This window comes from Onychostruthus taczanowskii, unplaced genomic scaffold, assembly GCF_017590055.1.
Source record: "Onychostruthus taczanowskii isolate IOZ18803 unplaced genomic scaffold, ASM1759005v1 scaffold83, whole genome shotgun sequence".
Classification (NCBI taxonomy): domain Eukaryota; kingdom Metazoa; phylum Chordata; class Aves; order Passeriformes; family Passeridae; genus Onychostruthus; species Onychostruthus taczanowskii.
This window is the reverse complement of record NW_024506221.1, coordinates 3055882-3070218: the sequence shown is the minus strand read 5'-3', so window position 1 is coordinate 3070218 and position 14337 is coordinate 3055882. Positions and strand designations below refer to the sequence as shown.

At 37.4% G+C, this 14337-nt stretch overlaps 1 protein-coding gene across 5 annotated transcripts in view; it reads left to right on the top strand.

Annotated features, from left to right (window-relative positions):
- The window catches only part of NNT (nicotinamide nucleotide transhydrogenase), a 42510-nt gene extending 29415 nt beyond the window's left edge, over window positions 1-13095 (top strand). For all 5 annotated transcript variants that reach the window (XM_041424558.1, XM_041424557.1, XM_041424559.1 and 2 more), the window contains 4 exons: window positions 529-610; window positions 8053-8171; window positions 8877-8992; window positions 10204-13095. In XM_041424558.1, the coding sequence (XP_041280492.1) occupies window positions 529-610; window positions 8053-8171; window positions 8877-8992; window positions 10204-10353 (467 nt within the window). In that variant the 3' untranslated portion in view covers window positions 10354-13095. The remainder of the gene's footprint in view (window positions 1-528; window positions 611-8052; window positions 8172-8876; window positions 8993-10203) is intronic.
- The last annotated feature ends 1242 nt before the right edge of the window (window positions 13096-14337 follow it).

The following is a 14337-nucleotide window of genomic DNA, read 5'->3' as shown; positions in this document are numbered from 1 at the left end:
CAAGGAGTTTGCCTCTTTCTCCTGTGGCCAAACCTTGAGGACACCATTAGTAATGTATGCTTTTTATTTTTATCCTGGGTATAGTTGCTCTGATGTATTAGCTCAGAGAGACTGAAAACATTATTTGTTGCTAAAAGCCGTATGCTGCTGCTAGATTTGCATGAAGCAGATTGAAATTCTGTTGAGGATAATGGTTGTGAAGTAACCTGACAATTGCCCTTTTATCAATTTTTTAAAGTACCTGTCTCAAACATAGAAAAGATGATGTCTTTTTGTAAAGGTGAAATAAGTGCTCTTATAGTTTGACTGGTCAAATCACTGCAATGTAAGTGGTCAGGAGGTTAAAAAAAGAGATTAATTACAGTAGTCAGGCTGGGAATGTATGAGAATCTGATGTGTGTTTTTTAAATTTCTTTATTTAATTTTTAATTTTGAGAACATCTCTATGTGGAAGGTACACTTATTGTCTGCAACTAGTCTTTCTGCACTAAAACAGGAAAATAGGTTAAAATTTTGAAATTCTTTCAGGTTATGGTTTGTGTGCAGCAAAAGCTCAGTACCCAATAGCTGATCTGGTGAAGATGTTGAGAGAACAAGGGAAAAATGTCAGGTAAGTGCTTTCCTTGATGAGAAGTATTACAGGTGGTTTGGTTTGGTTTGTTTTTTTCATTCCATTAAAACCCCTAGTTTTGGTTTAACTTTTTTTTCAGCATTGACAGAGGCACAGAATAGCAAAGTTAAGGACGTCTCTGGAGATTGTCTAGTTCATCCAGCCCCCTTGCTTAGACCAGAATCAAATGGGGAAGTTGCCTAGAATCTTGTCCAATTGGATTTTGAATATCTTGTCTGCAGAGATGGAGACTGACAGCTTCTTTTGGGCAGTTTCTTATGATGTTCAGTCATCCTTAGTGTAAAACCGTTTTTTGTTGTGTTGCAATTTGCAGCCATCGCCTCTTACCCATTTCCTGGATATCCCTGAAAAGAATCTGGCTCTATCTTTTTTATTGCCCTCCATCTATATTTATACACAGCGATAAGATTCTCTTGATCCTTCTATTCTGCAGGCAGAAGAATCCCAGTTTTCAGCCTCTCCTCTTATGGCAGATACTCCAAACCATTAAGTAATTTACACCTACACTTATGGGGTTCCTGTAAGATTTTGCTATTGCAGACAAGACTGCTATTAGAGTTTTTTGAGCACCTCATGAAAGGATTATGGGAGTGCACGTCTCCAGTCTCATGAATTTATTCTTCTGGACTGCTGCTCCAAAAACAGAGATAATTCTTAGATTTCCAGTATTGGCCTCAAGTCCTTTTCTCCTTCAGCTTTTCTGTAGACTTTATAAATTCTGAAAGTCCTGGAAAGCAAACATTATGTCTTTCTTGCTGATTGTTTGAAATTTTGCTTGTTTTGTAATTATGATAACTTAATATTTTAAAATCAGTTGAGGCTAAGTTTTCATTTTGAACAAGGTATTTTGGCAGATGCTGGTTAGCCAGACTCATTCTCTGATTTCCGTATGTTTATTTCAATTAGATGGTGACTTCCCTTTGCAATCATTCCTCTGGTAATTAGGGTTTTTTGGTTTTGTTTTTCTTCTTCTACTACTTTTCCAACCTTATTAAAAAGTTGCATGTAAGCTTTTGCAGCATATTACAGCATTGTGTTGGATAACAGTAGAGTTCTAGGGTTTAGCAGCAATAACTTGTTAGTGTTTAGCCAGGATTTTGCAATTTTGCATATAAAATTGCTTTATGGATGTATTTGTTTGTGCATACATGAGAAATGAGGGTGTGTGGTGGTGTATTTGCTTCCTGGAGTAGTCTTCACACCTTGTTTCTCCATGTTTAGTAACAGCTCTGTGTGTGTCCAGATTGCATTTGAGGATGCCTTAGTTATGCAACAAAAAAACCCTTTCATGGCTAATGTGATGACAGTCTTGTATACTTCTGGCTTTCCTTTCCATGCTTCTGTGGGGGGTTAGCTCTTTTTTTGACCAACCTTGATGAAATAAAAAAAAAAAGAAAAAAAATTGTTTTTTCCTTTTATGTTGGCTTTGCAGGGGAGAAAAGTGAATGTGTCCTAGAAATAAATGGCTTATACTTGAAATGAATCAATTTCAGGAAGGGATTGCTGCAGTGGTTACCTACTATTTTAATGAAATAAATCTGTATTTACAGTTTGTGGTAATTCAGGCCTTTCATCACTTTGCTGAGCTCCCATGGTGTTCATTGAGTGCAGCTGTTGTCCTCTGGTTTCAGTAGGCCTGGAGTGCCTCGGGACCCTAATGCACTCACCATCCAGATGTAGTGACACTCTCACACACACGCTGTGGAGGGCTGCCAGCATGGACACAGGATTGCATCAGTCTGTAATGCCCATCGTGTGCCAAGAAAAATTGCAACTGTCATATGGTCTGGTTTTTTGTTTCATGGCTCACCACTGATCCAGAGAAACTGTTGTTTTAATTTGCTTTGCCTATAGCCATAACATTCTCATTGAAGACTGCAGATTATATAACATGATGCGTAACCTTTGACTAGGATTTAAATTTAGAAATACAGGAGAGATTTTGGAAACTTTAGACTGTTTTAGTTACTCAGTTGCATAGCTGACATCGTCACTCACTTGAGATGGTCTTGCAGCAGATCACATCTTTAATGCATTAGTAAAGTCACAGAGAAAGCTGGATATTACTGAGCCTTGAGTATAGCTTTCCCTTGTCATGGATGGATAAACAACAAAACTTTTTATAGGCTAAATCCCATAGCCCCCAGAAATCTATTTGCCTTGGAGAGGAAATGGCTGTTCTACAACTGGTGTTGTATTTCTGCAAAGTTAGAAGTAAGTAAATTGTTGGAAGTTCCTGCCTTACTAAAGTTCATCAGCCACGTTATGTTGTTTGTAGAACCCTGGTTGTGAAATTCTGATTTTTCCTATATAATAAAACTATATTCTGTAGTAATTTTGTATATAGAAACATAATTACAGTCTAAAACTGTATGTTCTTGTATATGCAAGGGTTGTTGATGCTCTCCATATTCACATCCAGTTTACTGTCCTAGTTTTTACCACAGTATAACTTTCTTGAGACGTTTTCTGTCAATGTGTTTTGTTCTCCTGCATAGTAAGATGTTCTTGATAAGAAAAATGCACTTTGGTATGGAAGGACTCTTACAATTATTCTTCATGTAGACTTTCTAAATAATTACATTGTTAATAAGTTGATTTTTCTGGAAATTCATAGTTGAGAGACATGCATATTGCCTCTTTAACAGCCTTTCAAAATAGTTGGTAGGAAGTTGTGTTCTGGGTTGAGTTTTTTTTAACCTTTTTAAAAGTAGATAGCTTGAAGGGCTTGGTTTTCTGTCTTTTGATGCTGGAGAATGTAATCACTTTTGAACACATGAAAACAAGAGTTTTCTACATTTTTGAATATATGGTAGTATTGATTTAGTGTTATACCTGTGTTTTTAAGTTTTATTGTTCTGATTTTTTTCTCCACTCTTTACATTCTTTAAAGTAATAGAACATGTGCATGATTATCAGTTACACATTTATCTGCAAATTAATAAATAAAACTGATTACCTACAACTGTTTATGGTATCAGTTTAAAACCATCATATGTTGTGGCTCTACAAGAAAATCTGGAAGAATTTTAAAGGATGAGCTGTTAAGATGCTGTCCCAAGCAGCCTTAACACACTGCATAGCTCACATGCAAGATGGAAATTACTGTCACTGATGAGAGGCAGTGTAAGAACCATGTGTGCTGGTGCAGGTTTCTGGGAAGCTGAATTATACACAGCATGAAAACACAAACTATGTACCTGTATGTCAGTTCTTGATTTGTTGTAATCAACTTTGGTGTATGGGCTCTGAATTATTAATGCTGTACGTTAAGGGACAGCTGAAGTCCAACAGGTCTGTTTAGCTCCAGTGCTTTATTGCTGTATTTAGAACTTGCAAACTATGCAGTGCCTGATGGCTTCTGCAAGGATGCAGCTGTAACTGTATTCTCCTGGGGGAGTATTGTAGGTGTGCTGTTGGTTCCATGTGGATTAGCTCACCTCTGGATGACCCTACTAGGTCAGTATATGAGGCTTTGCCTGTAGTTGGGTTCTTGGGAAGGCACAGAGCTAAGATCCATCTGCATCTTACCCCTGCTGTCATAAATCATAGTGGTTGGAAATAGGGAGCCAGTATCAGCCCTTATTTAAGCATGTGTAATTTAGCTGTCTAACTTAATTTAAATTTAGCTGACTTGACTGCAGCAGAGCCACCGAGCTTGATCCATGCCATAGGACTGGTTTTGGGTGCATATGTTGCCTTCAGCATGACAGTAGGTCTAAGCTAGCTGGGCTAGCTCTGTATGTTGATGATTGTAACCTACAGTTATCCATAGGTGTGATAAACATTATACTCTGAGTCATGCTGCGCTGCAGCTGTTACATGGCAGGATTCAAGATGTGGAATATTTGAATGATGTACTTCTCTGTTCATATAGTTTTGGTGGGTTTTTTCCCCTTCCTGTTACATAGAGCAATGGATTGTTGTTTGTACTGAAAACAGAGCTGCAGAGAGGTGTCTAAATAAAGTGAATGAGATGTGAGGAGCTGTAAGTGAAGCAAAACCCTTGGGCAAATATGACATTTAAAGTTTTGAGTAAGCTAAATTAGGCACCAGCCAGATGTTACTTTGCTCTGCCCAGCTTGGGTATAATGACAGGAACCCTATCTTAACATTGATGAAGTGATCTTGAAACACTTCTGTACTGGGTTAGGTGCTGCTATTGTGAGCCAGCTCTTTCACTATTGATTACAAGAATGTTATTTAGCCAGCTGTAATAAAGATAGATACTGACTTTATGAGCTGTATGAAAAGTAGTTTCTATTCTGAGATTTTTCAATCATTTTTCATGCTATAGCTGACTTTTTGATATCACTGACTTCATACTACTTCAGCCATCTTCAGTCCTTTCTATCCCCCCAACTCCAGATGAAGTGCTGAAAGTGCTAGATATGTGGATGTCAGGAGTTTTAGATATTTAGTCTAAATTTAAAATAAAACGCACTTTTTGTATCACTTAAAAAAGTTCAAAACGTAAACTTGTGTGCTGTGTTGTTTTTATAAAACTAGAAAACTAAAAGGTATTCAGTAGAGGCTGGTTAAAAGAGTTGAATATCCTTTTCTCAAGCTATTTACCTATGAAGTGTGAGTAGCAAGGTGATGTACACTTACTTCAGTATTTGACAACTGCTGGTGGTAAGCAAGCCCCACATTGTGTTGTCAGGGTCAATTCTGTGTTTCAGTGAAATACTAGAGTAATGTTTCAAGTCATAGACAACATAGACTGTGACTATGTGTTGTGGTTTAAGATTTCTTCTTGATTTGTAAACAAATGAACCAACCTAAGGGAGTTCCTGCATTACTGATGACAAAAGAATATCAAAGAAACTTTGCAATTTTTCACTTGAAAGCATTTTTGCCATAAAACGTTTCCCTTTTAAAAGAATTTGTGTTAAATTTTTGAACATGAATGAGGTTCATGTTATGAACATCTGAGACAGCATATGTAACAAAATGTTCTTGCTGAAATGCACATAGCTTTGAAGAACTGCTGCTGTTGTGAGTTGGATGCAAGATTGCTGCTTTTATTAGACACATTATGAGCCATCAAGGATTTCTGATATCTATTTTGCATAGTTACCTCAATTCTGAATCCTGCTTTCTATTGGATTTCACTTCAGAGGTGTGTAAATGTTACCTTGTAACATAATGAGAATCTTAGAGAAGCTATAATTTTAAATTATTCTTTTTTACATTCTTGCACATCCAATTTTGAGTAGTACTGGCAAGCTACTGTCATATTTGGTTAACAGACTCTTACAAGCAGACTTTTGGGAGTCACTTCAATATTTGTCCAAAAAAGCTTTTGTATGAGCAGCTTTCTCAAACTTTTTGAATACACAGTATGTGGTTTCAAGCAGAGTCTGTCAGAAGTCTCTAACTACTGATGGTTCGTGCCATAACTCTTCCTGTATGAAGATAATTTGTCCCTTTCTTTTCTTCTTTCCTTGCCTCTTGCCAGGAATGGCGAAGTCAAAGGTGAAATTCATTCTCTTGGCAGCTTAAGTTTTGGCTTTCCAGTCCTTGAAATGAGATTGTATGTGTATATAGTACTTAATAGAAACCTCACGAGTATTTTGTTTTGTGTATTGCCAAAGCAGCTTTGGTCACAAAGGCACTCAAATAATTTTATTAGACACAAAAGAGAATTTTGTTGGAAAAACTATTTTCACTGCCAGAAGAGTGATGAGTTTTCTCAAGGGTACTTCAGAATAAGAGTTCTCCTACTGTACTGTTAGTGATCAAATTTGGTATACTTAAATCTATCTGCAGTACTACACATGGCTTGTGTTACTGAGTGGTGTGAAACATAAGCTGTTAGTAATTTGTGCTGTATGTTTGCTCTCCTTTTGATTCTAGGTATTAGCCTTTGCAACAGGGTCCCAAATGTTTACTAGCTGAATACAATCTATTCCCGTTCTACTATAAAAGCATTCCTTTTAAAACTAGCTTTTATCCTACTCTTCAACCTAGAGCTTAAAGTTGTATGATACCTAGTATTATGTGGATTAATCATGTGTCCTTAATTTTGTTGCTGGAGTTCCAATTGTCTCATGTTTTATTGTATTAGTGTTGCCTTGATGATGGAGTGCTCAGTTGCCCATTTAAGGATGTATTTGTACAGTCTTCAATTCACAAGTGATCTGTGTTGATTGGACTGTGACTTGTGGTCTGTCAGTCATTCCCATCACAGTGGAGTTGAAAATAGAAGTATATGACAATTCATCTGTCAGGGCAAGTTGATTTATTAGTAATTCTCTCCTTTCTGAAGAATTCTGAATTACTTTCATTTATTCCTGACTTGCTTGGATTTCTGTTCTGAAATTTCTCTTCCAAAATCCAAGAATTCAAAAATCCAAGTTTTTTCTTGACTATTTTCCTTCTTTTTCCAAAGTATCTGTAGACTTCTGAATTAAACATTATCTTCAGCCCCATACAATGTTAATCTGAGGCACTTCTGGTGTGCGTGAGTCAGCATTCCATCTGGTGGTAGCTTCGGAGATGGAAAGACAGAAAGTGCACAGGACAGTAGGCATGGATGTGCCTTGCTTGTAAGGGCCATAGATGATCAAAAGAGTACCAACAGGAAACAGATTTGCTTCTAACCAAATATGTCTTTGGTGGTTGCAGCTAAACCAATTTAACATCTCCATTCTGGCTTTTTCAGGTTTTTACTCTTATAGAACTGCATGCATGCTTGAGCACCCTGGTGCCAACCTGTTGGTCTGTCTAAGTTTTAGCAACTAATGAGCAGTGTATTCTAAGTTGTTTTTGAGCTGTTCTGAAAATGTTTTTAAAAATGTTTATGTTTAAACTGTTACAGTTTTTTAGCTCTCTACCTTTTCATTCCCATCTTTTTTTTTGCCCCTTTTCATCTTTTCATTTCCTCCTAAGGTCAATCCTGAGAAGAAAGTGGCATGTAAACCTAATTCAGCAAGACATTCTCTTGTGCTTGACGTCTTGTGCTGTTAATTTTTCTGTTGGATTTGAACGTGTTCATACAAGTGTTTCTTGTACATATTCTAGACATAGCTGAGTCAATAAAGTAATTTGCTAAGGGCGTCTCTAGATCCAGGAGTGCTTTTACTTCAGAAAGGTGGCATGGTCTCTTTGTCTTTTTCATGGCAATTTTATGTAGTCTGTGGTGTTTTCAGTGATGTAAAGGACCTGACAAATATATTAATGTGGATGGTAGTTTTGCTATTAAAAGGTTCATTTGTAAAAGTCCGAAAGAATCTGTCACAAGGTTTGAGATATGGTACTGCCTGGAAGGTGAACTGTTAAAATTTGACAGTTTCATTTTATTAATTGCCATTTGTGCTTATACTTAAGAATTTCTCAGCCTTCTAAGTCACAGGTGACAATTTTAATGTATAAAACACCGTCGTCCAAACTTATTAATGGGGTTTCTTCCCTTTTAGGTTTGGTATTCACCCTGTGGCTGGCCGTATGCCTGGTCAGCTGAATGTACTGCTAGCAGAGGCTGGTGTTCCCTATGATATTGTACTGGAAATGGATGAAATCAATGAAGACTTCCCAGGTTAGCACATGTGCCGTAAGCTTCCAGTAGATTGGGTGATTTATTTGATTCTGTTTTTGCACTGCACAAGGATTTTAACAATAGAAAGTCAAGAAGTCAAGCCATCCAGTTTCTCTTTGTAGAGGACTAGAGCTCTTTTTTGGTGGGGGGGAGGTAGGGGGAGCTTTTTTTTAGTTGCTTGTAGCTGTGAAGTAAATGGCAAATGCTGTATCTTTATTATCTCTGTTACAGCCCCATCCTTGCAGAGGAAAATTATTATTCTTTAGGTCACTTATTGTCCATGACTTGACCCTCTCATGTACTGCAAACCTGTACAGATCGTACTGGCAACTTCTTGCCTATTTACATCTTTATTTAAAAGGCAGAAGGTTGCTGCTAAAGGTTTTTCAGAAGAATATTCAAAAGAAAAGCCAGGCACAAGCAAATTAAAGAGATGTGTGTATTCAACCACATTTAAATATCAAAAGGTTTTAAATTTTGTGTGGTCTAATGAGTCCCTTGGAGTTGGACTGTGGATGTGTGTAGTTTGTTAGAGGTAGCTGGCAGCACATTTGAACTCTCACATAGAATTTTCTGAAAAGTTTGTAAAATACTTGTGGGAATGCTTAACCATTAGGGGTCCTTCTGCCTAGAATGTGCATCAGCCTCAGTGTTTCAATTTCAGGTTAATTTTTCATCAGTGTTATTTTCTCTGTCTTGCTGCAGAAACTGACTTGGTCCTTGTAATTGGTGCAAATGATACAGTTAATTCAGCAGCTCAGGAAGATCCGAACTCTGTCATAGCTGGAATGCCAGTTCTTGAGGTCTGGAAGTCCAAACAGGTGAGATTAACGAAGCTGAATTATCACCTATCTTTAGCAAGCTTTTAAAAACATGGCTTATAGGATAAACTAACAGGATTCTTCCACTATTCTGGTTTCCACAAGAAGCTTTTCTCCAAGTTGTCCAACAAAATGGGCAGTGCTTTGCAAGTGTGATGCACTGTTAATGATTTTAGAATCATCATCCTCATCAAGTGCTTTAGTGAGACCAATGATGACTGCAGTAGAAAGATCAATTAGAGTGCTTCTACTAGAATGTGATTAGAATAAATGGTGGTCTGCTTACATCACAGCCCTGAAACATTTCTGTACTAACACCTGTTTTGTTAAGTTTATAGTTGACAACTTTAATACTGAGGTGGAAATACAAGAATGAACAATATGCTTAAATAAAATAATAATTAATAATTAAAAACCAACAAACATCCCCCTAAAAAACCCAAACAAAACCCCAAAAAAATGTATGGCTGAGGCAAGCAGAGCACTTAGACTGTCCAAGTTGAACCAATAGTTTAGTTACCTTAACAGTTTTGCTCTGATCTAAAGTACATATACTTGTGTTTCCTTGGTGTGAAATCTTTGATACTTTGTTCTGAATGCAGTCCTGGCCTCGTTTGTTGTGTGGGTTATCCATTCAAATACTCAGTCACAGGCATATACATTTATCAGCAGTGTATGTTGCTATATATTGCAATTTGAGAAATAAAAATGGACACAGTTAAGGTAAAGTTAACTAATTTGACACTTAATAGGTAAAACTGGCTGATTTTTTTTAATCTCCCATCTATGAAGTAATACAGATGAATACTAAAGAGATTGTTGCACAAGCATTAATGTGAACACTTATCTGAATTTAATTGCTATCAGGGAATTGGACACTTCAAAATTAGAGTCTCAAAACCCTTCAATGCTATGGTCATCAGTAGACATGCTTGCTTTGACTTTATTACATCGAATAAAGTAAATGCATGTGCAATATCCACAATCTCTAATCTGAAATATAGCACTGTTTTTAACAACAAAATGTTTCTGAAATTTATCTGGATATCTATTTTTCTGCTATATTAAAATTTGAAATACATTTTCATAGCAGTGAGCACCCTGTTTTGGTCAGAGGTTTCTCTTTATTTGTGGAGGTTGGTTTTGTGTTGCCTTTGTGGAAGTGTGGTGGCTGTGCTTTGCTCTTTCAAACGTGAACTCTTTATGTGCAGGTCATTGTAATGAAGAGATCTCTGGGAGTTGGTTATGCAGCGGTGGACAATCCCATCTTCTACAAGCCCAATACTGCCATGTTGTTGGGAGATGCTAAAAAGACCTGTGATGCCCTGCAGGCCAAAGTCAGGGAATCGTACCAAAGCTAAATACTGATTTATATTCTGCTCATATTTCCGACTACAGTTTTGTCACAGAGGTCACAGAAAATGAGAGGTGGAAGAATCTCTCAATGTCCTAAGGCAGCTGGCTTTTGGAGAAGACTGCATTGACTCCTAGGAGATGTAGTTCAGTCAGGGGATATAGACTTTTCTAAAAAGATGGGCAGATTAGCCCTTCAAACTAAATCTCCAATGAGACAATGCATAAAAGAATGAAAATGTTCTTTTTAAGGTCAACATTGTGCTGTTACAAGAAGGAACTAATAACTCACGCCCATCTTTAAGTAGTTACTGACTTCCTCCTCCTTACTGTCTCTACTTCTGTCATGGAAATTCACTAAAAAATACTGTGCCAAAACTGTATTCAGTCTTATCATCAAAGCTGTTTTTTGGCTGGTATGGACAATGCAACTGTTGATTTCATCAAAACTTAAAAATAAATTTCAAACAGATGCGAGCAGAAGCAAGTCCTTGCATGTCCCTTCAAACTCGGGACATTCTCTGAAACAGATATGTACATGATGTGAGATCTAAGCATAATGTTCTTTTTCTTTTGGGGATTGTATGGATGCTGTGAATCAGGAACATTTTAGGAAAGTCACTTTTCTTTAAAATACGGTTCCACTTTTTATGGTGCACACATATGTTAAATGAAACACAGGATATCAGGCACTTGCCAAGTAATCTTCAAGTCTGACAAGGAAATGTGCATTTACTTGCACTGCTTACCTATTTTAAGCAGCTGCTAAATTCTCCATCATTTCCAGTCGTTTGCCTTTTTAAGTGTCTGAGAAAGAATATGGTCCAGTTCTGCACTGGCAGTATGTCTTGCATACCTGATCTGTTCACAGAATTTGGACCACAGTGTTTCAGTTTATTCACTTAGTTTTTAATTGTACTTACTACTTTAGTAGTAGTGATGCTTTCTTGTGATGCTGAAAAAACCACGTTTGAACTCTCACTGTCTATTCTGTTCTTGTGAGATCCCACCTGGATTGCTGTCTTCAGCTCTGGGGCCCCCAACACAAGAAAGATGTTGACCTGTTGGAACGAATCCAGAGGAGGCCGCTAAGCTGATCACAGGCCCTGAGCACCTCTGCTGTGAGCACAGGCTGAGAGAGCCAGGATGCTCGTCAGGGAGCAGAGGAGGCATTGTGACACCTTGTAGCACCTTCCAGTACCTAAAAGGGCAAAGAGTGCGGGAGAAGGACTTTTCACATGGGCATGTAGTGACAGCACAGAGGGGAATGGCTTCAGACTGACAGAGGACAGGTTTAGACTAGATGTTAAGAAATTCTTTGCTGTGAGAGTGGTGAGGCTCTCACAGTAAAGAAGGGTTCCCAGAGAAGCTGTGGATGTCCCATCCCTGGAATTGCTCATGACCAAGGCTGTATGGGGCTCTGAGCAACCTTGTCTGGTGGAAGGCTCCCTGCCCATGGGATTCCAATTGCACCTGGATGGTCTTTAAGGTCCCTTACAACCCAAGCCATTCTATGCTTCTATATTTAAGATGCTGGAGTTCATTAGAATTTTTCTAAATAAATAAGCTATTGTTGGGACAGCAAAGACACATACTAAACTTAAAAGCCAGTGTTTTGATTGTTTGACTTTTCACTAATCTAATTAAAAGCCTGTTTAATTTCCATAAGTCCAGCAAATTTAAATTATGACATAGATTGCTGTTTTGTTTTTTTATTTTAGTAAGTATCCTCAACTGAAATTCAAATATTTGCCTAATAACATGGATTTGTCATAGTTCCATAATGATATAGCAGCTGTCCGTGGTGAAAAGGCGAAATAGAAATCACTGTCTTTGTGTTAGAGAAGACGAACTATTTCGAAGAAAGTCTTGAAATGAATGCATCTTGATTAAGAAAACAAACATTATTACACCATGCATAGAGACCTCATATAAAATACAGCATTTCTTCTTGGCTACCTCTGTTTTTTTGTGACGATCGCTTAAAACACAGATTTTGAACAGGTAATACATTAAAAATGTAACAATATACAGCAGATCTATAATTTTTGCAGATCTCTTTTCTATAAAGATTTGACATAAAATTTTTCATGCAAGCACTAATATGTTGTATACTGCAGGAAAAGGCTTGTAATTGAATTTTAATTTAAAACACTGTGACAGCTATATTTGAATGTAGCATGTATAGCTTCTCAATTTCATTGCATTCAACTTTTCCTTCAGGTCTATAAAAAGGAGGGAAATTGGAGAAGAGGGAAGACAAAAATTAATTCTCCATCTCCCTCCCAGTTAAGCAAAAGAAAAAAAGGGGGATATGAAGGGATTTAACATGCTAAAGCATTAATTTTTGGCTTGTCAAACTTGAAGTATCCAGCTGCAGTACGCATCATGTGCGTTCATAGATAGCTAATAAAAGATCTAGCTTTTCTTTAAAAAATAGCATATGGGGGAGGGGGAACACTTTTTCATTTGTACTTGGAGAAAAACCCCATTCTGTTACTTTGGATCAGTAGTACCATGGTTCTCTTTAACATGTGCTTTACCATGGAACACTAGATAGTTGCTGAAGTGCTAATAAAAAGTCAGTTATTTTTCTCTGTTGTTCACTGTGTTTTTTTTTTCTCCTCTTGTTTTTCCTGAGTAGTTAAGGTTACTTTTGAAAGTTAAAAAAATCAAGCTGCCACCAAAGGATGTTAACATTGAAGGCTGTAGTGAATGGAAATCATAATAAAATATTCTTTTTTCTTTTCTAATTGCATTGGTTCTGTACATTTTTTCATTCTAGGTATGACTGTCACTTGGCTTTAGTAACTTCACTTAGCTTTTCTAGTAAATGAAAAGGGTTAGACAACTGAGAGTGATTGAACAAGATATGAGTTGCTTTTTCGAGATTAAAGAAGATAAAAGCTATACTAACTGACTGGTCTGAGTAGTTAATTTTCCACTGGCTGCAGTGTGAGACGAATACTATCCCTTTGAGCCAGGTACCATATAGATTTGCTTCCACTGTTTTTTAGTTCTATAAGACTGTTGAGTTAATTGCTGTGATGATTTTAGTTTCTGCCTTCAAAGTGAGTGATAAGTGCATAATTTTAGCCATCTGACAGTCTGTTCAGTAATATCACAAGTCTGACATGCAGCTTCCATGTTTTCCTCAAGTTTTGGTGAAGCCCATACTTGAGGTCTCTTCCAGAGGCTGCAGCCTGGCATTGGCTCATGAAGTAACATGTCTTCTCTCTTGATGGAAAAAGGGAAGCATATACAGAGAGCCTGTGGGTTTGTTCTGTGACAGAGGGTAAAGATCTAGCCTATGTCCTGTGGATCTGACTGCTGCTTTGAAGATTTTCCTCTCTCTACTCTATCTCTAGCTTATTATCACCTAAGAGGTGTTTGCTCTAGCCTGACTCAAGCAGGCTGTGAAAATTGATCAGGTCATGGCAAAGCAGTGCAGCAAGAGCGAGAGTATGGAGGACACTTGTCTCTGTTCAGCTGTGGAGCTTCTGCAGTTTGCAGTGTGGGTCCATGACTCACTAAGAACTTTAATCTTTGCTGTTTTTTTAAAAAAAATGTATTTCTTTTAATACAAATTGTTACAGTACTAAAGCTACAGAGAAATTTAGTTTTGAAAGATCTGCTAATTTGGGCGAGTTCTGTGCTGAAAACAGATTCAATTTGATTAGATTGGTACCGGCTTTCATTTGAACTTCTTGGTGGAGATGTCAGCCTCCCTGTTGTTACAGTGTTCAATTCTTCCAGTTGGGAACAAATTATATTTTTTTTTTAATTGTAATTGGAATTTCCTTTTCAACTGTAATTAGAATTTCCTTTACTGGAATTGTCTGCAACCTCAGGAGACCAATTTGCTCAGCTGTCTCAGTGTCCAGCAGCACTTCATACCCTTTAGCAGGCTGATGTTCTCCCCCATGTCTGGAATGCATTAATTGTGCAAGCATCCAGTCCCCTCTGCAATACCCACCTGGTGTTCTTATCTT